At 42.8% G+C, this 24,787-nt stretch overlaps 1 protein-coding gene across 1 annotated transcript; it reads left to right on the top strand.

Annotated features, from left to right (window-relative positions):
• The first annotated feature begins 221 nt into the window (after positions 1 to 221).
• On the top strand, positions 222 to 21,193 carry txk (TXK tyrosine kinase). Its single transcript, XM_072459163.1, has 16 exons — positions 222 to 322; positions 6,527 to 6,575; positions 7,208 to 7,295; positions 7,915 to 8,046; positions 8,348 to 8,412; positions 9,020 to 9,079; positions 9,155 to 9,209; positions 9,839 to 9,918; positions 10,019 to 10,143; positions 10,221 to 10,295; positions 10,371 to 10,542; positions 11,499 to 11,715; positions 11,848 to 11,912; positions 19,117 to 19,235; positions 20,099 to 20,256; positions 20,796 to 21,193. The coding sequence occupies exons 1-16, from the start codon at positions 310 to 312 to the stop codon at positions 20,865 to 20,867; spliced, it is 1,545 nt and encodes a 514-aa protein (XP_072315264.1). The 5' UTR covers positions 222 to 309; the 3' UTR covers positions 20,868 to 21,193.
• The last annotated feature ends 3,594 nt before the right edge of the window (positions 21,194 to 24,787 follow it).

Genomic DNA, 24,787 nt, shown 5'->3' with positions numbered 1-24,787 from the left:
CGCTTCCTCTTCGCTTCCTCCGCCCACTCGCGCCTCTTCGCTTTGTTCATTTTAGACGTTCCCATGAGACGTTTTGGACCACGGCGAACGGAGCAAAGACCCACGAAGACCACTGAAGACCAACGAAGGCCAAAGAAGATCAACAAAGATCTACTACGACCAACTAAGACCAAAGACGACCCACGAAAATCAATGAAGACCAAAGATGACCAAATAAGACCAACAAAAGCAAAATAAGACCAACGAAGGCCAAAGACGACCAACGAACACCAAAGAAGTTGACGTTTTGGGCAGAAATCGAGATCAAAGATGATACAGTCAAGTGGGTGACTCAAAGTTTTAAATGTAAAATGTGTGAAGTTGTGAAATGCAGTGGTTTGATTGAAAAGGTGTGAAGTGTATTCTGCTTTTGACATTGTTTTGGCCTTGTTTTGTCCAGCTTTAGACCTGGTTTGGACCTTGTTTAGTCCAGCTTTAGACCTGGTTTGGACCTTGTTTTGTCCAGCTTTAGACCTGGTTTTGGCCTTGTTTAGTCCAGCTTTAGACCTGGTTTTGGCCATGTTTAGTCCAGCTTTAGACCTGGTTTTGGCCTTGTTTAGTCCAGCTTTAGACCTGGTTTTGACCTTGTTTAGTCCAGCTCTAGACCTGGTTTTGGCCTTGTTTAGTCCAGCTTTAGACCTGGTTTTGGCCTTGTTTAGTCCAGCTTTTGACCTGGTTTTGACCTTGTTTTGTACAGCTTTAGACCTGGTTTTGGCCTTGTTTAGTCCAGCTTTAGACCTGGTTTTGGCTTTGTTTAGTCCAGCTTTAGACCTGGTTTTGGCTTTGTTTAGTCCAGCTTTAGACCTGGTTTTGGCCTTGTTTTGTCCAGCTTTAGACCTGGTTTTGACCTTGTTTAGTCCAGCTTTAGACCTGGTTTTGGCCTTGTTTAGTCCAGCTTTAGACCTGGTTTTAGCTTTGTTTAGTCCAGCTTGAGACATGGTTTTGACCTTGTTTAGTCCAGCTTTAGACCTCGTTTTGACCTTGTTTAGTCCAGCTTTAGACCTGGTTTGGACCTTGTTTAGTCCAGCTTTAGACCTGGTTTGGACCTTGTTTTGTCCAGCTTTAGACCTCGTTTTGACCTTGTTTAGTCCAGCTTTAGACCTGGTTTGGACCTTGTTTAGTCCAGCTTTAGACCTGGTTTTGACCTTGTTTAGTCCAGCTTTAGACCTGGTTTTGGCCTTGTTTAGTCCAGCTTTAGACCTGGTTTTAGCTTTGTTTAGTCCAGCTTGAGACATGGTTTTGACCTTGTTTAGTCCAGCTTTAGACCTCGTTTTGACCTTGTTTAGTCCAGCTTTAGACCTGGTTTGGACCTTGTTTTGTCCAGCTTTAGACCTGGTTTTGGCCTTGTTTAGTCCAGCTTTAGACCTGGTTTTGGCCTTGTTTAGTCCAGCTTTAGACCTGGTTTTGACCTTGTTTAGTCCAGCTTTAGACCTGGTTTTGACCTTGTTTAGTCCAGCTCTAGACCTGGTTTTGGCCTTGTTTAGTCCAGCTTTAGACCTGGTTTTGGCCTTGTTTAGTCCAGCTTTTGACCTGGTTTTGACCTTGTTTTGTACAGCTTTAGACCTGGTTTTGGCCTTGTTTAGTCCAGCTTTAGACCTGGTTTTGGCTTTGTTTAGTCCAGCTTTAGACCTGGTTTTGGCTTTGTTTAGTCCAGCTTTAGACCTGGTTTTGACCTTGTTTAGTCCAGCTTTAGACCTGGTTTTGGCTTTGTTTAGTCCAGCTTTAGACATGGTTTTGACCTTGTTTAGTCCATCTTTAGACCTCGTTTTGACCTTGTTTAGTCCATCTTTAGACCTCGTTTTGACCTTGTTTAGTCCAGCTTTAGACCTTGTTTAGTCCAGCTTTAGACCCGGTTTAGACCAGGTTTATACATTATTGATTCTGTCTTTAATCTTTGTTTGGGTCGGGATTAGTCCAAGTTTAGATCTGGTTGTCTAGATTTATTCTTGTTTTTGTCCAAGCTCCCATCACCCTCAGTGAGTTTGGTCTAGACCCGGGACTGATCGGGATTTAGACCTGGTTTAGACTGGTTAGTTTCTGCTTTAGTTTGAGTTTAATCTGGATTTTGAAGACATTTAGTTTAGATTTTTTCAGACTTAAACCTTCTTTAGTCCTGATTTAGACCGTTTAATGAAAGTTGAATTGGGATTTCTACCTGGTTAAATCCTTGTTTGGTTTCAATGTATTTAGAACTTTTTAGGCTTGTTTAGTCCTTGTTAAGTCCTGATTTATGGTTTTGTACAAATCTTTGAGTCAAATCTGGATTTTGACCTGGTTTTGTCCTCCTCGTTCAGTCCTGTTTTGCGGTTTTCGTAGACGTGCGGTTTATTCCGCTTTCGGACTGCACGACTTCTAAGAACTAGAATTGTGTAAAATGCTAATATTGTGCAAGTTTTAGTCTCCACTTCTCTAAATCAGTTTATGACACATTTCTGTGAATGAGACTCGTTCTTACACAGAAAAAACATAATAATTGACTAAAACTAAACCCATATTAACATGATTAACGATACAGGCCGGAGAGATCGCGGGTTCTGTTGCCGTGGCAAATGCGGCGGCCATCTTGTGAGTGGCGAAACAGCAAAATTCAAATGGAAACAAAAAAATGAATTGACAAAATTCAATTAAATTCACATGATTCTCAGAAACTCTGGATTCTGAAATGAGAAGTCGAGTTTCCAGCTTGAGTCGCTCCTAAACAGCATTTAATAAAGCTTAACCAGTAACTTTTGTTGCCGTTAGCCTTTTCCCCAAGCTAAACGTTGCTAGTTATTTGCAACTTTAGCTACGGTAGTCATTATTTCTTATCTTAACTCCTGTTCTTTCTTGCGGCCTCTGTTGGCGATATTTATTTACCTTAGAGTGCCAACTAGTGTTAGCGACGGTTTTTGCGATGCAAAACCCCCCCCAAAAAAACAAATAATCATTAAAAACGCCATCCATGAGTTTCATAATGACGAGAAATTAAGATCGTTGCCATGGAAATCATTTAAAAAGGCAATCGTATACATTTCGGATGGGGAAATAGTCCTCGAAATGTTGCGTAAAACAAGTTGAAACTCTTGAATAGAGTTTTATTTATTCAAGATCATTCTGAAACTACAGTTTGTCAAATTTAGGCAATTTTATTTACTTTCATAGTTTGGAGTATCTAGTTTGGACACTAGTTTTAGTATCTATCAATGCAAGTATTGATTGTTGTGATAACCTTTCGTATAAACGCACATTATTTTTTATTTAAACTTGTACAAACGCACTTTTCCACTGACTTAAGATATTTTTGAAAAGGTTTTGTTTTTGAAAAGGTCTTAAAACAAAAGTCTTGCACATCCTCCCTCAGCACTAGGTCGAGTCGACTGCGTTAGAGAAAGCGAACAGGAAGTCGGTTCACCACAGACCACCTGTGCAAAGCATCATGGGAGATGGGCCCGGGGTAAAGGTGTTGCTGCTGCACTGCTGTGGTGGGCTTGGCTTAGCTTCTGCAGACAAACCAGATCTTCAGCAGATACATGAACTCTCAGCAGCTACGTGAATGCTCAGCAGATACATGAACTTTCAGCAGATACGTGAACGCTCAGCAGATACTTGAACTCTCAGCAGGTACGTGAACTCTCAGCAGATACATGAACGCTCGGCAGATACATGAACGCTCAGCAGATACTTGAACTCTCAGCAGATATGTGAACTCTTAGCAGATACGTGAACTCTCAGCAGATACGTGAACCTTCAGCAGATACGTGAACGCTCAGCAGATACGTGAACTCTCAGCAGATACGTGAACTCTCAGCAGATACATGAACGCTCGGCAGATACATGAACGCTCAGCAGATACGTGAACGCTCAGCAGATACGTGAACGCTCAGCAGATACGTGAACTCTCAGCAGATACGTGAACTCTCAGCAGATACGTGAACCTTCAGCAGATACGTGAACGCTCAGCAGATACGTGAACCTTCAGCAGATACGTGAACGCTCAGCAGATACGTGAACGCTCAGCAGATACATGAACTCTCAGCAGATACGTGAACTCTCAGCAGATACATGAACGCTCGGCAGATACATGAACGCTCAGCAGATACGTGAACGCTCAGCAGATACGTGAACTCTCAGCAGGTACGTGAACTCTCAGCAGATACATGAACGCTCGGCAGATACATGAACGCTCAGCAGATACGTGAACTCTCAGCAGATACGTGAACTCTCAGCAGATACGTGAACGCTCAGCAAATACATGAAGGCTCAGCAGATACGTGAACGCTCAGCAGATACTTGAACTCTCAGCAGATATGTGAACGCTCAGCAGATACGTGAACGCTCAGCAGATACGTGAACTCTCAGCAGATACATGAACTCTCAGCAGATACGTGAACGCTCAGCAGATACGTGAACTCTCAGCAGATACGTGAACTGTCAGCAGATACGTGAACTCTCAGCAGACACGTGTAACTCTCAGCAGATACATGAACTCTCAGCAGATGCGTGAACGCTCAGCAGATACATGAACTCTCAGCAGAAACGTGAACTCTCAGCAGATACATGAACTCTCAGCAGATACGTGAACGCTCAGCAGATACTTGAACTCTCAGCAGATATGTGAACTCTCAGCAGATACGTGTAACTCTCAGCAGATACGTGAACTCTCAGCAGATACGTGTAACTCTCAGCAGATACGTGAACTCTCAGCAGATACGTGAACTCTCAGCAGATACGTGAACGCTCAGCAGATACATGAACGCTCAGCAGACACGTGTAACTCTCAGCAGATACATGAACTCTCAGCAGATGCGTGAACGTTCAGCAGATACATGAACTCTCAGCAGATACGTGAACTCTCAGCAGATACGTGAACTCTCAGCAGATACGTGAACTCTCAGCAGATACATGAACGCTCAGCAGATACATGAACGCTCAACAGATACGTGTAACTCTCAGCAGATACATGAACTCTCAGCAGATACGTGAACTCTCAGCAGATACGTGAACTCTCAGCAGATACATGAACTCTCAGCAGATACATGAACGCTCAGCAGATACATGAACGCTCAGCAGCTACATGAACGCTCAGCAGCTACATGAACACTCAGCAGATACGTGAACTCTCAGCAGATACGTGAACTCTCAGCAGATATGTGAACTCTCAGCAGATATGTGAACTCTCAGCAGATACGTGAACTCTCAGCAGATATGTGAACTCTCAGCAGCTACATGAACGCTCAGCAGCTACATGAACACTCAGCAGATACGTGAACTCTCAGCAGATATGTGAACTCTCAGCAGATATGTGAACTCTCAGCAGATATGTGAACTCTCAGCAGATACGTGTAACTCTCAGCAGATACGTGAACTCTCAGCAGATACGTGTAACTCTCAGCAGATACGTGAACTCTCAGCAGATACATGAACTCTCAGCAGATACATGAACTCTCAGCAGATACATGTAACTCTGAGTCTTAGGGTGTGGCAGTAATGTGCTTTTGCATCTGTCATAGTTCAGTTTAATTTGGCTTTAAATGAATCACAAACAGTTTCACATTTAGTTCTAATGTATATGTTTAATGCCGCAGTGTGGGACATTTCCGGCTTAGGATCAACATTTCTGTAACTCTTTCCCGCTACCAGTAAGGTGACCTTTAAGCAAAAGTAACTCAGGTAAAAGCACCTACTACAACAAATACTGCAGTTGCCTTTTACCTAGACGAACTATAGCCTCGACAGGAAGCTTGGCGGTGAACACAAAGCATTCTGGGACGCCTACGTTCACCTTCACAGACGCTCAAGACGTCGTTCTGTGTTAAAAAAAAGGAAACGACACTTCCTGGCAAGACGACCCACTCAAACCGACACGACGACAAGGAAATGTGACACAGATTAGAGTATTGTTATTATTGTTATTGTTGTTATAGTTATTATTATTATTATCATTAAAATGTACCACTTTGTGTAAGTTTTTGAAAGAAAAACCTTGAAATAATCAGCCGAAAAGGTTTATTACAGTTTTTAGCGATTTAGTCCGCAAACTTACAGTAAATTCAATTATTTTTGTGTGTGTGTTTTAACAATGCAACAAAAAAATTAAAATTGTTGTTTATTATTATCTTTATTATTATTTTATTTATTTTATTTATTTTATTTATTTTATTTATTTTATTTATTTTATTTATTTTATTTATTTATTTTTGTCTTTTATGTGTAATTTTTTATGTCGTTTGTGTCTTGGCTTTTTATCTCACTAAAAAGCAAAAAAAAAAGCAAAAAAAAAAAGTCTTTTATTTGTCCTGACGGAGAAGACGCTGGACTTTGTGACCGTTTCAGTTTCATGTGGAAAAACCCGATCATCACAAAGACATGAACCACAAACTGATGCAAAGAATACGATGTTAAAAAACACATTTTCACAATCGGTTCAAATAAAACAGGGACAGTTGATGCTAACGGTCATTGTTTTCCGTCTCATTCACAGCTTTTTGTGTTTGTTTGTTTGTTTCAGATCAGTCGGTTTTCTCCGTCTTCTGCTGCTGCTGCGCCGTTCAGGCCAGGTAATTCTCAACACGCCTGTCCATAACTCGTTTAGACTAAAGATTAAAGCCTCGGGTGCTCGACTTTATCCCGCTAACTGAGCGACTTTAGCTTAGCAAACCGCTGTAATTAAAGGAGACGTATGACGCTTTTTTCAGGGACTTAGTATCGAGCTATAACACAAGTAGATCACCTTTTCTTTTACATTTAGTTCTTTTCAAACCGCAATATTGACGTAAAACGGCGTCGAGATGGAGTTGGATCCGTCGACTTCCTGTTCAAACCCGTCAAATCTGACAAGCTCCGCCTCTTCCCAGTGACCTTTCACCGTAACAAGCGGCGCGTTGGCATTTATTGTTTCAGAAATGTGGCCGAGTTACATTTCAGCACCTGCAGTGTGTCAATCCGACTCGTATTCTTTTCAAATACCCGCAACGAGTACGGGGATGTGGGCGGGGATAGGGGGTAGGTGAAAACGGGATTTTTCTGAACACTCGAACGGGACGAAAACCGGGTCACTCAAACATCATGAATAAATACGTCTTTGAGAGAACAAATGACGAGGAAACGCCGCTGTAACCAGGTTTAAAGCTCGTTAAAGGTGATGTAGCGCGATGTGTCTCCTTTAAGTCAAATGTACTGCGTGTTTCAGGGAGTTCAGAACGAGGATGGAGCTGGAAGGAAACTCCTCACTTTGTTTCCCGAGGAGCCGCTGTTCTGGACACGACCGACGGAAAGAAGTCAGGTTTTAATTAATATATTAAAGAATAATACGTGGTAAATCATGTACATGTTGTGGAAATGAATACAGTTATGTAGGTGCAGCTTCAAATGATGGTAATACTTTATTTTAACATTCAACTCGCTGCTAATTCAAGTGTAATTGGATTAAAACTTATTATAAACCCTTATTCTGCTGCTTATTAGACATTTACTAACGATTTCCTTGTAATAAACTCATTACTCATATTAGTGTAATGTTATGTCATTTTTTTACATGAATATTGATTTTTATAGGCTTTTATTTATAGAATTGTTGTTATTAAGGGCTAGAACTACAAAAAATGTACTGTATTGATGATTTATTAACCATTATTTAACCAGGTGAGGAGAGTTTCTTGTACTTTAAAGGTTGCCAGGTTGAACTGACATGTTTTTTTAAAGTTGACGAAGGGGTCACGCTCAAATCCCAAATATTTGTACTCTTTATGGTGACAAATATGTATTTTCTGTTACTGTTTTGATTCAAAAGATGCTGCTTCTCCTTTAAGCGTCAGATGATTGTGTCTTTGGGTAAATTTGGGTTAAAAAACAACAACTCTTGACTCATTTGTTTTGCTTTGACCCGTTGGCGCTCAGATGGACAAGTCAAGGAAGAAGCTGCCCCTGCCGCCGCCTGAAGGGGGTGACGGCGAGGGCTCCGGGCTGCTCAAGGTCGTGGCCATGTACGACTTCTGCGCCAAAGAAGACACGGACCTCACCGTCAAACAGGTTGATTTCAAAAAACAAATTCAATCGTTAGCAAACCAAGACCGTGAAGCTCCTCCGTGTTTTTAAAGTCTGTATGCATCCGACTGACGATTTTGACAAACACGAACAGCCCGATGTTTTTTTCCAGATTTTTCCACGACGATGACGATGTTACGGAGATCGGTCACTTGTTTTGTGCGCTCGGTTTGCTCGATTCCGTCACTCCGCGGCGCATTGTGTTTGTGTTTCGCGCCGCAAAGTACGACCCGCAACGTCCGATTTATGTCCCGTTTTTTGTTGTTGTTTTCTTTTTGTGCTTCAGGGCGAGGAGTACATCATTTTGCACAAGCAGGACCAGCTGTGGTGGCGGGCGCAGGACAAACACGGGTCAGTGCCAGCCCCTTTTTTTTGTACCATTCCAACTTTAAAAAGACCGAAAATGTCTAAATAGTCATAAAATGCATTTACGGACGGGTCAAATGCAACGGACAAACGTCACCGCGGAGACGATTGAGTCCACCGTAACCATGACAACACCAAGTACTCCAGACTTTAACTTAACAATAATTTGAAGACTTGTTGCCATGTTTATTTTCGTACATGGACTTTATAATCATTCGTTTGTTTGCGTCACTGGAGTTTCGTCTAGTGCTACCGTATTTTCCGGAGTATAAGTCGCACCAGCCAAAAAATACATTATAGAGAAGAAAAAAACATATATAAGTCGCACTGGAGTATGAAATGCAGTTGAAGTATGAAAATAACAGATAATATCACATATAAGTCACTCCAGAGTATAAGTATATAAGTATAAATATAAGTATAAGTCGCACCCCGGCCAAAACTATGAAAAAATGTGCCACTTATTGTCCGGAAAATACAGTATATGTGCTGTATATTTATTTATTTATTCAACTGACGTGCGTATCTAGCGTCTTATCTTCATACATCCTTTAAACATGACATTTTAACATAAAGTTTTCCTTGTGTTCAGAAACAAAGGGTTCATTCCGAGCAACTACGTCACGGAGAAAAACAACATCGAGGCCAATCTGTGAGCGCCTAACACGTTTCTTATTCTTTCATTATTGTTCTTTTTGACCGCGTAAATGAGTGTTGTTTCTTTCAGGTGGTATTGTAAAAGCATCAACAGGATGGAGGCCGAGCAGCTCCTCAAACAAGAGGTACAACTGCTCACGCGTCTCATTTATGAAGCTAAAAATGTGCGTACGGACGAAGCGCAAACGTCCCAAAACGTGCTAACTTCTCGTCTCCTTTAGCCCTTATCACTTTTCATGACCATTTTTGCCAGATTTTCTCTTACTTAACGCCCCCCTAAAATAATAACAGATGAGAGAACATGGTGAATAGGTGTACGTATGCTAACGCTAACACCTTCAGCTACATGACGCATGCTAACGCTAACACCTTCAGCTACATGAGGCACAGACAGAACTGTGGTAAGTGTCTGGTATGTTAACGTAATATATGAACAGTTATTCAGAGAACTGTAGCATAAAGAACATGCTAACAAGTTTAGCAAAGCATCAGTTTTACCCCAAATCCCTAAATCCATTGAATTATTCTTCCTCTGTGTCACTTCTAAACAACTCCACAAACTCCAGAGGAAGTGCAGATTCTTCTTCTGCGTCGCTTAGAGCCTAGAGCGCCCTCTTGTGGTTGTCAGTGTGAAAATAACAAACACATATAAGTCGCTCTGGAGTACAAGTCGCACCCCGGCCAAAACTATGAAAAAAAGGTGCAACTTATGGTCCGGAAAATACGGTAACTACATTTCACGTTCTCATTTCAGAGCAAAGAGGGCGGTTTCGTGGTGCGAGAGTCGAGCCAAAGAGACGTCTACACCGTCTCCGTGTACAGTAAAACTTTAGGGTGAGAAACCTCCAGTCGCGCAACGAGGCTCTAACCGCATAAAAGATGGCCGAACCGCGGCGTAAAGCAAAGTAAACGGTAAGAGGCGTTGTGTTTCCAGGGAGAGCGGCGGTGTGAAGCATTACCAGATCAAGCTGAGTGACGCCGGGCAGTTTTATCTGGCCGAGAAACACACGTTCGACTCGATTCCCGAGGTCATCCGCTACCACGAGCACAACGCCGCTGGTACGACTGCGAGGAGAAGCGAGGCGAAGGGTGTGCCACGCCCCTTTCTCACGCGCTGTTCTGTCCTGTGCTCGTAGGCCTGGTGACTCGCCTGCGTTACGCTCTGGGCCCGATGGGGAGGTGTGTCCCGGCGACGGCGGGATTCAGCTCAGGTGCGAAACATTTTTATTTCCGTACTACTGCTGTAAGATGAGAGCTCGTCTGTAACCGGCGCCGTGGTGTTCCAGAGAAGTGGGAGATCAACCCGAGCGAGCTGACCTTCATGAAGGAGCTGGGCTGTGGGCAGTTCGGGCAGGTGCGACTGGGCAAGTGGAGAGCTCAGCACAAAGTGGCCATCAAAACCATAAGAGAAGGAGCGATGTACGAGGAGGACTTCATCGAGGAGGCCAAAGTCATGATGTGAGATACTGATACTACTACTACTACTACTACTACTACTACTACTACTACTACTACTACTGTACGAGGAGGACTTCATCGAGGAGGCCAAAGTCATGATGTGAGATACTGATACTACTACTACTACTACTACTACTACTACTACTACTACTACTACTACTACTACTACTACTACTACTACTACTGTACGAGGAGGACTTCATCGGGGAGGCCAAAGTCATGATGTGAGATACTGATACTACTACTACTACTACTACTACTACTACTACTACTACTACTACTGTACGAGGAGGACTTCATCGAGGAGGCCAAAGTCATGATGTGAGATACTACTACTACTACTACTACTACTACTACTACTACTACTACTACTACTACTACTACTACTACTGTACGAGGAGGACTTCATCGAGGAGGCCAAAGTCATGATGTGAGATACTGATACTACTACTACTACTACTACTACTACTACTACTACTACTACTACTACTACTACTACTACTACTACTACTACTACTGTACGAGGAGGACTTCATCGAGGAGGCCAAAGTCATGATGTGAGATACTGATACTACTACTACTACTACTACTACTACTACTACTACTACTACTACTACTACTACTACTACTACTGTACGAGGAGGACTTCATCGGGGAGGCCAAAGTCATGATGTGAGATACTGATACTACTACTACTACTACTACTACTACTACTACTACTACTACTACTGTAAGAGGAGGACTTCATCGAGGAGGCCAAAGTCATGATGTGAGATACTGATACTACTACTACTACTACTGCTACTACTACTACTACTGTACGAGGAGGACTTCATCGAGGAGGCCAAAGTCATGATGTGAGCTAACTGAGCTAACTAAGCTAACTGAGCTACATGAGCTAACAGAGCTAACTGAGCTAACGCACTGAAAGAAGACGCTTCTCGATGATTTCCCAGGAGGCTTTGCCACCCGCAGCTGGTGCAGTTGTACGGCGTGTGTCTGCAGCAGCGCCCCCTGCTGATCGTGGCCGAGTTCATGGAGAACGGCTGTCTGCTGAACTTCCTGCGTCAGAGGGGCGGGGCTCTGCGGGAGGCGGGGCTTCTGTCCATGTGCCAGGACGTGTGCGAGGGCATGGAGTACCTGGAGAGCCACAGCTTCATCCACAGAGACCTGGTGAGTGCAGTGTGAAATCGTTTGAGTGCAGTGGCTTAGTGGTTAGACGCTTTCGGGTAGGAGTCTTGAACACAAACACTGGGTTTGGCTTTGGAGCGGCATCTGTCTGTATTTTGTATGTTTGGTTTTCAGGCGGCGAGGAACTGTTTGGTGAATGAACACAACGTGGTGAAGGTCTGTGACTTCGGGATGACAAGGTAAAGACTGTGGAAGTGTGGAAAGATCTGGAAGATGAATCAAAATCAGCCGGAGCGAAGAGTGATGCTAGGATATATCATGTTGAGGCGATTGAGGATTCCAATTGAAATTAAAGCTTCAAATAGCTTCGAACTCTAACTTGTAGAAGCTGTAGATCCTGTGAGCCGAACACGAACAGTTTTGCGGCTGCAGTACCTCAGAGTGGCCACTAATCAAACTGACGCACAGAGGTCAATATATCGGTGTAATCCCTCATTCGTCCAGGCGTGTTCCATAGTAGAAAAAGCTTCAGTTGTAGTCATCTGGACTCAGTTTGAAAAATAGACGTTTCGACTCTCATCCAAGAGTCATTGTCAATAAAAGAATTTAGATCGAGAACTCTCATATTAATACTGTTCTGTGGTAAGACCCGCCCATTGGGAGGAGCCTTCCTGAAGTAAGAAAGAGTTGTTTGTTTCAACAGAAACTCCCCCCTTGTATCTACCGAGCTAGCCTATTCAGAATTTTAATGGGCTATTAGAATCCTCTTTGTCTTTGTGAGACCCTGGCTCAACCACCCTGAGTACCTGATTAGCATCTAAATGTCCTGGTCCTGGTCCTCTACCTTTCCAGGGGTTCAGTATCCCATTATAAATAACAGGAAGATTAAATCTTAGCCCTCCATTTCTGTTTAAAGAAGGTTTTTCTTTTTTAACAAAAATAGCTTCCTTGACTCCTCTTTCAAACCATCTTTTCTCCCTGCTTAAAACCTTCACCTCACCGTCTTCAAACGAGTGATTAGAGGCTTCAAGATGGAGATGCACGGCACTCTGTGGACCTGAACTAGTATTTCTTCTGTGCTGATAAAGCCTCTTGTGTAGAGGCTGTTTTGTCTCACCTATGTACCGTTCTTTACAGCTTTCTTCACTGCATTGGATCGAATAAACTACATTGCTCTGTTTTTGAGTCGGCAACTTGTCCTTAGAGTGAACCAGTTTTTGTCTTAAAGTGTTTCCTGGTTTAAAATAAACAGGGACTTCATGTTGTCTAAAAATTCTCTGCAGTTTTTCCGACAGGCCAGAGACATAAGGGATAGAAACACACTTCCTTCTCTGTTCAGTTTCCCTTTTGTCCTGCTTCTTGGTTCTCTTCACTCTGTTGAGAGCCCAAGCGGGGTAACCACAGGCTGAGAGGGCATTTTGGACATGTTTTTCCTCTTTCTTCTTGCCCTCTGAGCTGGTGGGCACACCTTGAGCTCTGTGTTGTAAGGTTCTGATCACACCCAGCTTGTGCTGTAGTGGGTGGTTGGAACCAAAGAGCAGATACTGGTCCGTGTGTGTAGGTTTCCTATATACTTCTATTTGAACTTTCCCGTCCTCTCCATTAAGATTCTGAATAGGCTAGCTCGGTAGATACAAGGGGGGGAGTTTCTGTTGAAACAAACAACTCTTTCTTACTTCAGGAAGGCTCCTCCCAATGGGCGGGTCTTACCACAGAATAGTATTAATATCGGAGTTCTCGATCTAAATTCTTTTATTGACAATGACTCTTGGATGAGAGTCGAAACGTCTATTTTTTCAAACTGAGTCCAAATGACTACAACTGAAGCTTTTTCTACTAGAGGTCAATATAGAACAAACAGAACTACCAGCTTCAGCCAGAGGGGGCAGTGACGAGTTATATTTTGAAGAAAATGCACAACAGTCCTCATCATGTTTCACTTCTCTGTCTGTCTTCTCTGTCACTGTCTCGTTTGAGACAAAATGGAAACTAAACTAATAAGATATTCTTTCAGAACATGTTTGTAGAAGTCTTTGCTGTTGTGACGCTGCTGCTGCTGCTGTTGTCGTTGTTGTGACGCTGCTGTTGTTGTCGTTGTTGTGATGCTGCTGTTGTTGTTGTGACGCTGCTGTTGTTGTTGTTGTGATGCTGCTGTTGTTGTTGTGACACTGTTGTTGCTGTTGTTGTTGTGATGCTGTTGTTGTTGTGACGCTGTTGTTGTTGTGACGTTGCTGTTGTTGTGATGCTGCTGTTGTTGTGACACTGTTGTTGCTGTTGTTGTTGTGATGCTGTTGTTGTGACGCTGTTGTTGTTGTGACGCTGCTGATTTTGCTGTTGTTGTGACGCTGCTGATGTTGTTGTTGTTGTGACACTGCTGATGTTGCTGTGACGCTGCTGTTGTTGTCGTTGTTGTGACGTTGCTGTTGTTGTGGTTGTGACACTGCTGTTGTTGTTGTCGTTGTTGTGATGCTGCTGTTGTTGTTGTGATGCTGTTGTTGTTGTTGTTGTGATGCTGCTGTTGTTGTTGTTGTTGTTGTTGTCATTGTTGTGACTTTGTTGTTGTTGTGACACTGCTGATTTTGCTGTTGTTGTGACACTGCTGATGATGTTGCTGTTGTTGTTGTGACGCTGCTGATGTTGCTGTTGTTGTGACTCTGCTGATGTTGCTGTTGTTGTTGTTGTGACGCTGCTGATGTTGCTGTTGTTGTGACTTGCTGATGTTGCTGTTGTTGTTGTTGTGATGCTGCTGCTGATGTTGTTGTTGTGACGCTGCTGATGTTGCTGTTGTTGTTGTTGTTGTTGTGACACTGCTGATGTTGCTTTTGTTGTGACTTGCTGATGTTGCTGTTGTTGTTGTTGTGACGCTACTGATGATGTTGTTGTGACGCTGCTGTTGTTGTTGTGACGCTGCTGTAGTTGTTTCTGTTGTCATTGTTGTGACGCTGTTGTTGTGACGCTGCTGATGTTGCTGTTGTTGTTGTTGTTGTGACAATGCTGATTTTCCTGTTGTTGTGACACTGCTGCTGATGTTGCTGTTGTTGTTGTGACACTGTTGTTGCTGTTGTTGTTGTGATGCTGTTGTTGTTGTGACGCTGTTGTTGTTGTGACATTGCTGTTGTTGTGATGCTGCTGTTGTTGTGACACTGTTGTTGCTGTTGTTGTTGTGATGCTGTTGTTGTGACGCTGTTGTTGTTGTGACGCTGCTGATTTTGCTGTTGTTGTGACGCTGCTGATGTTGTTGTTGTTGTGACACTGCTGATGTTGCTGTGACGCTGCTGTTGTTGTCGTTGTTGTGACGTTGCTGTTGTTGTGGTTGTGACGCTGCTGTTGTTGTTGTCGTTGTTGTGATGCTGCTGTTGTTGTTGTGATGCTGTTGTTGTTGTTGTTGTGATGCTGCTGTTGTTGTTGTTGTTGTTGTCATTGTTGTGACTTTGTTGTTGTTGTGACACTGCTGATTTTGCTGTTGTTGTGACACTGCTGATGATGTTGCTGTTGTTGTTGTGACGCTGCTGATGTTGCTGTTGTTGTGACTCTGCTGATGTTGCTGTTGTTGTTGTTGTGACGCTGCTGATGTTGCTGTTGTTGTGACTTGCTGATGTTGCTGTTGTTGTTGTTGTGATGCTGCTGCTGATGTTGTTGTTGTGACGCTGCTGATGTTGCTGTTGTTGTTGTTGTTGTTGTGACACTGCTGATGTTGCTTTTGTTGTGACTTGCTGATGTTGCTGTTGTTGTTGTTGTGACGCTACTGATGATGTTGTTGTGACGCTGCTGTTGTTGTTGTGACGCTGCTGTAGTTGTTTCTGTTGTCATTGTTGTGACGCTGTTGTTGTGACGCTGCTGATGTTGCTGTTGTTGTTGTTGTTGTGACAATGCTGATTTTCCTGTTGTTGTGACACTGCTGCTGATGTTGCTGTTGTTGTTGTGACGCTGCTGATGTTGCTGTTGTTGTGACGCTGCTGATGTTGTTGTTGTGACGCTGTTGTTGTTGTTGTTGTGACACTGCTGCTGATGTTGTTGTTGTGACGCTGCTGTTGTTGTTGTGACGCTGCTGTAGTTGTTTCTGTTGTCATTGTTGTGACGCTGTTGTTGTGACGCTGCTGATGTTGCTGTTGTTGTTGTGACAATGCTGATTTTGCTGTTGTTGTGACACTGCTGCTGTTGTTGTCGTTGTTGTGACGCTGCTGTTGTTGTCGTTGTTGTGATGCTGCTGTTGTTGTTGTGACGCTGCTGTTGTTGTTGTTGTTGTGATGCTGCTGTTGTTGTTGTGACACTGTTGTTGCTGTTGTTGTTGTGATGCTGTTGTTGTTGTGACGCTGTTGTTGTTGTGACGTTGCTGTTGTTGTGATGCTGCTGTTGTTGTGACACTGTTGTTACTGTTGTTGTTGTGATGCTGTTGTTGTGACGCTGTTGTTGTTGTGACGCTGCTGTTGTTGTGACGCTGCTGATTTTGCTGTTGTTGTGACGCTGCTGATGTTGTTGTTGTTGTGACACTGCTGATGTTGCTGTGACGCTGCTGTTGTTGTCGTTGTTGTGACGTTGCTGTTGTTGTGGTTGTGACGCTGCTGTTGTTGTTGTCGTTGTTGTGATGCTGCTGTTGTTGTTGTGATGCTGTTGTTGTTGTTGTTGTTGTGACGCTGCTGTTGTTGTTGTTGTCATTGTTGTGACTTTGTTGTTGTTGTGACGCTGCTGATTTTGCTGTTGTTGTGACACTGCTGATGATGTTGTTGTTGTTGTTGTGACGCTGCTGATGTTGCTGTTGTTGTGACGCTGCTGATGTTGTTGTTGTTGTTGTGACACTGCTGATGTTGCTGTTGTTGTTGTTGTGACGCTGCTGATGTTGCTGTTGTTGTGACTTGCTGATGTTGCTGTTGTTGTTGTTGTTGTGATGCTGCTGCTGATGTTGTTGTTGTGACGCTGTTGTTGTTGTGACACTGCTGATGTTGCTGTTGTTGTTGTTGTTGTTGTTGTTGTGACACTGCTGATGTTGCTTTTGTTGTGACTTGCTGATGTTGCTGTTGTTGTTGTTGTTGTGACACTGCTGATGTTGCTTTTGTTGTGACTTGCTAATGTTGCTGTTGTTGTTGTTGTGACACTGCTGCTGATGTTGTTGTTGTGACGCTGCTGTTGTTGTTGTGACGCTGCTGTAGTTGTTTCTGTTGTCATTGTTGTGACGCTGTTGTTGTGACACTGCTGATGTTGCTGTTGTTGTTGTTGTGACAATGCTGATTTTGCTGTTGTTGTGACACTGCTGCTGATGTTGCTGTTGTTGTTGTTGTTGTGACGCTGCTGATGTTGCTGTTGTTGTGACGCTGCTGATGTTGTTGTTGTGACGCTGTTGTTGTTGTTGTTGTTGTGACACTGCTGCTGATGTTGTTGTTGTGACGCTGCTGATGTTGTTGTTGTGACGCTGCTGACGTTGCTGTTGTGACGCTGCTGATGTTGTTGTTGTGACGCTGCTGTTGTTGTTGTGACGCTGCTGATGTTGCTGTTGTTGTGACGCTGCTGTTGTTGTTGTTGTGACGCTGCTGATGTTGTTGTTGTTGTGCTGCTGCTGCTGCTGTTGTTGTGACGCTGCTGATGTTGCAACGCTGTTGTTGTGATGCTGTTGTTGTTGTTGTTGTTGTGACGCTGCTGATATTGTTGTTGTGACGCTGCTGATGTTGTTGTTACGATGCTGTTGTTGTTGTTGTGACACTGTTGTTGCTGTTGTTGTTGTGATGCTGTTGTTGTTGTGACGCTGTTGTTGTTGTGACGTTGCTGTTGTTGTGATGCTGCTGTTGTTGTGACACTGTTGTTGCTGTTGTTGTTGTGATGCTGTTGTTGTGACGCTGTTGTTGTTGTGACGCTGCTGTTGTTGTGACGCTGCTGATTTTGCTGTTGTTGTGACGCTGCTGATGTTGTTGTTGTTGTGACACTGCTGATGTTGCTTTGACGCTGCTGTTGTTGTCGTTGTTGTGACGTTGCTGTTGTTGTGGTTGTGACGCTGCTGATATTGTTGTTGTGACGCTGCTGATGTTGTTGTTACGATGCTGTTGTTGTTGTTGTTGTTGTTGTTGTGACGCTGCTGCTGATGTTGCTGTTGTTGTTGTTGTTGTGACGCTGCTGATGTTGCTGTTGTTGTGACGCTGCTGATGTTGTTGTTGTGACGCTGTTGTTGTTGTTGTTGTTGTGACACTGCTGCTGATGTTGTTGTTGTGACGCTGCTGTTGTTGTTGTGACGCTGCTGTAGTTGTTTCTGTTGTCATTGTTGTGACGCTGTTGTTGTGACGCTGCTGATGTTGCTGTTGTTGTTGTGACAATGCTGATTTTGCTGTTGTTGTGACACTGCTGCTGTTGTTGTTGTTGTTGTGACGCTGCTGATGTTGCTGTTGTTGTGACGCTGCTGATGTTGTTGTTGTGACGCTGTTGTTGTTGTTGTGACACTGCTGCTGATGTTGTTGTTGTGACGCTGCTGATGTTGTTGTTGTGACGCTGCTGACGTTGCTGTTGTGACGCTGCTGTTGTTGTGACGCTGCTGATGTTGCTGTTGTTGTGACGCTGCTGTTGTTGTTGTTGTGACGCTGCTGATGTTGTTGTTGTGACGCTGCTGATGTTGTTGTGACGCTGCTGCTGTTGTTGTTGTGACACTGCTGATGTTGTTGTTGTTGTTGTGCTGCTGCTGCTGCTGCTGCTGTTGTTGTGACGCTGCTGATGTTGCAACGCTGTTGTTGTGATGCTGTTGTTGTTGTTGTTGTGACGCTGCTGATATTGTTGTTGTGACGCTGCTGATGTTGTTGTTACGATGCTGTTGTTGTTGTTGTGACACTGTTGTTGCTGTTGTTGTTGTGATGCTGTTGTTGTTGTGACGCTGTTGTTGTTGTGACGCTGCTGTTGTTGTGATGCTGCTGTTGTTGTGACACTGTTGTTGCTGTTGTTGTTGTGATGCTGTTGTTGTGACGCTGTTGTTGTTGTGACGCTGCTGATGTTGTTGTTGTGACGCTGTTGTTGTTGTTGTGACACTGCTGCTGATGTTGTTGTTGTGACGCTGCTGATGTTGTTGTTGTGACGCTGCTGACGTTGCTGTTGTGACGCTGCTGTTGTTGTGACGCTGCTGATTTTGCTGTTGTTGTGACGCTGCTGATGTTGTTGTTGTTGTGACACTGCTGATGTTGCTGTGACGCTGCTGTTGTTGTCGTTGTTGTGACGTTGCTGTTGTTGTGGTTGTGACGCTGCTGATATTGTTGTTGTGACGCTGCTGATGTTGTTGTTACGATGCTGTTGTTGTTGTTGTTGTTGTTGTTGTTGTTGTGACGCTGCTGATATTGTTGTTGTGACGCTGCTGATGTTGTTGTTACGATGCTGTTGTTGTTGTTGTTGTTGTTGTTGTGACGCTGCTGATATTGTTGTTGTGACGCTGCTGCTGATGTTGTTGTTGTTGTGATGCTGTTGTTGTTGTTGCTGCAGGTATGTTCTAGATAACCAGTACACCAGCTCCAGTGGGTCTAAGTTCCCGGTGAAGTGGTCGCCTCCCGAGGTTCTTCACTACAGTAAATACAGCAGCAAGTCTGACGTCTGGTCGTTCGGTGAGAATCAGATTTAACTCTTCATAACGGTCAGAAGACGGTTTAAATGAGGCTAAAAACAACAACAATGAAAGTAATAATGTAAAAATGTACGAGTGTAATAGTGTAATAATGTAAACATGTGATAATGTAAGAGTGTAATAGTGTAATAGTGTAACAATGTAAAAATGTGATAATGTATGTGATAATGTAAAAATGTAAGTGCAAAATAAGTCTGGGGAAGATGGACTTTAGAAATACAGAGGAGCACACAACAGAGTAAATATTCAGGATTATTGATGTTTGAATGGCACAAAACACTTAAATACACAATATACATATACAATATACAAAATAGGAAATATTTGTAACTGTTCAAATGTTCAATCTCTATATTTGAATGAAATAATGAATTTGCTTCATTAAAGTATTTTAAAGGTGCACTATGTGACTGTTCACCTCCTGCATGTCTCCATGACGATGGTTTAGTTTAATGCCACACTGTGGAACATTCCATGCAACATTAACTTTAAATTAATTGTTTATTTTTTCTTTTAATGGCTTTGGATCAACTTTAACATTTATACTGAATAAATATACAACAGATTTGGTTTAAAGGTGCACTATGAGGTCACCTGATTGTCTGGAATGTTCCACAGTTTGGCATTAAACGTATCCATCCTCATGGAAACAAGCAGAAGAAGCTACCGGGCCAAGCTACAGGTCAGATCAGTGGAGAGGCGACCGACAGGGAGAATAAATGTTTTAAATGTTGTAATTTTGATGACAGGGCAATAACATCTCCATGGAGACCGGAGTATGGCAGAAAGGTTACATAGTGCATCTTTAGAGTGGACATGAGCTGTCTGTTGTTCCCGGTGCAGGAGTGGTGATGTGGGAGATCTACTCGGAGGGCAGGACCCCGTTTGAGAAGCGCTCCAATTCGGAGGTGGTCGATGACATCACCAGAGGAATCCGACTGTACCGGCCGCGCCGCGCCTCGCCGCCGCTCTACCAAGTCATGTACAAGTGCTGGCACAACGTACGCTCACAGTAACGACCCCGGGGCACAGTCACGAACGGCAGAAAAATCACATTTACCTGTTCAAATGACTTTTTAATTATTATTTTTATTTTTTCGAAATATTTTTTTAAATATTTGTATTTAATTATTATTATTTATATTGTATTTATTTATTTACATTTGAATCATTATTATTTATAATTATAATTGTTTTTTATTATTATATATATATCTTAATTATTTAGATTTTGCCTTATGTCCTCTGCTTGCATTCAATTATTTTTTATTTATTTTTCATTACATTTTATTATTCATATTTATGTATTTAATTATTTATAATTATTATTTTTATTTAATGTTTAATTATTATTTTATTTATTTTTAATTATTTAAATTTTGCCTCATGTCCTCTGCTGGCATTCAGACAAACCTCAATATAATTTGAATGAAATTTTACGTACTTAAATTGGGTCTGTTCATATTCTATTTAAAGTGCGGTTTCTTCTCATGTGATTTGTGGTTTTCTTAGTTGTTTTTTCTCCTTTTGTGCTTTACAGAAGCCTCAGGAGCGACCGTCTTTCACCGAGCTGCTGGAGGAAATCACAAAACTGACTGAAAATCAGGACTAGCACGTTCATAACTCTGTGTACATAATGTATATTTGTACATATTTCTCACTTTTTATTTTACGTAATTCCATGCAAGTAATTTATCCATCCATCCATTTTCTACCGCTTGTTCCTTTTTGGGGTCGCCAACAAAAGTAAATAATATTGCACATTTATTAGTGAAAATGTGAACGCTGTAGGTCACTTTTTTGCTCGTTTTTTTAATAAATAAAGCACTTAAAGCCGTAGTTTATGTGAAAATGTAACATGTAATGCTGGTATTTGACCACTAGATAGAGCCGGCGGTTCAAGCTAAACAGAGGCAGATGTTTTTTTGTAATTACTTTGGCCCCTGCTTTTCACTTCTGCTTGAGTTATATTGTTTAAAAGTGACAATATTCTTACTAAATAAATTATGTAAAGTCTGTATTGTTAATGTGAAGTCATTAAATCAAGACTGAAAGCAATATATTCTGTTTTTATTGAGGGAAAATTTGAATTAAACCGAAAATTGTGAAATAAATAGATAATTGTGATAGAAATTGTGCTTAACTTTCATTTTAAATCACACTTTCTCCGTCCGAGTGTTCGTAAGAGGATTCGGGGAGGTCTGTGTTCACTCCGTCACCGCTTTAATCTCTTCTTTCTCTCTTTTTATTCCCTTTTTCGAGCCACAAACTTCCAGAACGATGTCGCTAATCTGAATATTTCCCATGATGCTGATGGGGTTTAATCCTGTCCGGCCGTGGCAGCGACGGAGGAGAGCGACAGGAGCAGTTTTTATGCCACAAGCAGCAGAAAAACATGGATTTTAGTAAATTTTTATGAGGAATTTTTAAATTTTTCAAAATATTTCAGTCACATTTTTCCTGGTTCTGTTTTCAGAGCGTTGACTTTCATGTTAGACGAGGAAAAATGTACAAAAACTAAACAAAATTGGGATTTTATTGTGTCGTTTTGATTTTTGACCTGCTTTTTTTTGTTAATAATTCCAACATTTTTCTCACATTGGGTTATTTTAATGGACAGTTTTTTATATTGGAGTTAAATATTGAACATAAATGTGTTTATTATACATTTTTTTGTTGTAGTGCAGGATTTGTAACTTCAAACTGTTAAACTTAACTGTACGTTTAAGGGATTTTTGTGGTTTAAACTCAAATAAAACTTTCCTTTGAATTAAAAATAAGGAAAATGGACACATCTGGACATATACCGATTGAAACATTGTAGGTATAACTTTTAATTGATCTATTTTTGACAACTGAAAGCCAAAAATGCATCGAGCTTTGGAGGTCTGTGTTGGGCTGTTCTCATCACCTGCAGACAACAGCGCCCCCGCTGGTCAGGTAAGGAACTGCAGGGCAATTTATTTAATGACGTCACAACTGATTCCTGATATAAAGTATTCCAAGGTATTGTCAGGTTTTCAGATATCTATTTTTCACTGATTATCTTTGACAGTTTGGACTTTGCGTTGGTCTTAGCGTAGGACCTAGCTTTGGACTTAGCGTTAGACTTTGCTTTGGACATAGCTTTGGATTTAGCTTAGTTTTGGATTTAGCTCTGGACTTAGCGTTAGACTTAGCTCTGGACTTAGCTCTGGACTTAGCTCTGGACTTAGCTCTGGATTAGCTCTGGACTTAGCGTTAGACTTAACTCTGGACTTAGCTCTGGACTTAGCTCTGGACTTTGCTTCTGGACTTAGCGTTAGACTTAGCTCTGGACTTAGCTCTGGACTTAACTCTGGACTTAGCGTTAGACTTAGCTCTGGACTTAGCTCTGGACTTAGCTCTGGACTTTGCTTCTGGACTTAGCGTTAGACTTAGCTCTGGACTTAGCTTTGGACTTAGCTCTAGACTTAGCGTTAGACTTAGCTCTGGACTTAGCGTTAGACTTAGCTCTGGACTTAGCTCTGGACTTAGCTCTGGACTTAGCTCTGGACTTAGCGTTAGACTTAGGTCTGGACTTAGCTCTGGACTTAGCTCTGGACTTAGCTCTGGACTTGGCGTTAGACTTGGCTCTGGACTTAGCTCTGGACTTAGCGTTAGACTTAGCTCTGGACTTAGCTCTGGACATAGCTCTGGACTTAGCTCTGGACTTAGCTCTGGACTTAGCTCTGGACTTAGCGTTAGACTTAGCTCTGGACTTAGTGTTAGACTTAGGTCTGGACTTAGCTCTGGACTTAGCTCTGGACTTAGCGTTAGACTTAGGTCTGGACTTAGCTCTGGACTTAGCTCTGGACTTAGCTCTGGACTTAGCTCTGGACTTAGCTCTGGACTTGGCGTTAGACTTGGCTCTGGACTTAGCTCTGGACTTAGCTCTGGACTTAGCTCTGGACTTAGCTCTGGACATAGCTCTGGACTTAGCTCTGGACTTAGCTCTGGACTTAGCTCTGGACTTAGCGTTAGACTTAGCTCTGGACTTAGCTCTGGACTTAGCTCTGGACATAGCTCTGGACTTAGCTCTGGACTTAGCTCTGGACTTAGCATTAGACTTAGCTCTGGACTTAGCGTTAGACTTAGCTCTGGACTTAGCTCTGGACTTAGCTCTGGACTTAGTGTTAGACTTGGCTCTGGACTTAGCTCTGGACTTAGCGTTAGACTTAGCTCTGGACTTAGCTCTGGACTTAGCTCTGGACATAGCTCTGGACTTAGCTCTGGACTTAGTGTTGGATGGTTCCACCCCACATGTCCGAAGGTTCACAAGTCCACCCTTTGGACTTAGCTCTGGATTTAGCTCTGGACTTAGCGTTAGACTTAGCTCTGGACTTAGCTCTGGACTTAGCTCTGGACTTAGCTCTGGACTTGAAACTTCATCCCAGGTGGAAACAAATACAATAATAAATTCAAAATGAACAAACAGTTTATTAAGAATGATTCAGGCTTTAATGAAATGATTAGTAAGTATAATTGAAATAGTTGCTAAGCTTTAATAAACAACATTATGAATTCGGTCTTTGTTCATGTTTTTATAACGCTATTAAAAATGTAGCGTTACCTCCCTCTGTGGGTCAGTGGTGGTTTGCTCCGCTCTGGCGCCCCCTGGTGGTGCAGTCCTCCCTCTGTGGGTCAGTGGTGGTGCTGCTCCGCTCTGGCGCCCCCTGGTGGTGCAGTCCTCCCTCTGTGGGTTCATGGTGGTTTGCTCCGCTCTGGCGCCCCCTGGTGGTGCAGTCCTCCCTCTGTGGGTCAGTGGTGGTTTGCTCCGCTCTGGCGCCCCCTGGTGGTGCAGTCCTCCCTCTGTGGGTCAGTGGGGGTGCTGCTCCGCTCTGGCGCCCCCTGGTGGTGCAGTCCTCCCTCTGTGGGTCAGTGGTGGTTTGCTCCGCTCTGGCGCCCCCTGGTGGTGATGTGTCCTGCATGTGCATAGTTCGCTCACACCTGCACTATAAACCATTCCATTTGGGACTAAACTGGGACTAAACACAGAAGTAAATATGGACATGGCCTAAACCAGGAGTAAAACAGGACCAAATCACGTTTACGTCAGAATTAAACTCGGCTCAAAGTGTGACACAAACGTTTGGAGGAAAAACTTTTGAAACCGCGAGCACAATATCTCAATATCCTGTCGGCGTCGGCTGCTTCTGCATTTGTAAACACTTGTGCTCAAGGCGTTTAGTTGCGGCGAGTGCAATGTCCTCCCACCTCAAGGTAATTTCTGAGTTTAGTCACTTTTATTTTGCATTTATTTAAGTGCATATTTTAAGATGACATTTTAAAGCTGCATTGTGTAACTTTTTTGGCGAAGACATGTTCAGAATGTTCAACCGTACGACATTAACCATATGGGTATGATGTTTATTCGTTTGGGTGTTTTTATCGCTCGTGAAATCACACATTTTTACCGTGAGCGTGGTCGCCTCTCCGCAGATCTGACCCGTAACTAGAAAATATGTCGGAACGTTGCGCACAAATCAACCACACAAGCGATTTAAAGTTATT

Source organism: Eucyclogobius newberryi, unplaced genomic scaffold (genome assembly GCF_026437365.1).
Source record: "Eucyclogobius newberryi isolate DKJ021-1_F unplaced genomic scaffold, fEucNew1.0.hap1 SCAF_22, whole genome shotgun sequence".
NCBI lineage: Eukaryota > Metazoa > Chordata > Actinopteri > Gobiiformes > Gobiidae > Eucyclogobius > Eucyclogobius newberryi.
The sequence above is the reverse complement of the archived record's forward strand: the minus strand, read 5'-3'. Positions and strand labels throughout refer to the sequence as shown.

What these genes read in the sequence shown, in the direction of transcription:
- txk (XM_072459163.1), top strand. An exon ending in CGGACCTCACCGTCAAACAG is followed by an intron (nt 8,047 to 8,347) that starts GTTGATTTCAAA and finishes TTTGTGCTTCAG; the next exon opens with GGCGAGGAGTACATCATTTT. An exon ending in TGTACAAGTGCTGGCACAAC is followed by an intron (nt 20,257 to 20,795) that starts GTACGCTCACAG and finishes TGTGCTTTACAG; the next exon opens with AAGCCTCAGGAGCGACCGTC.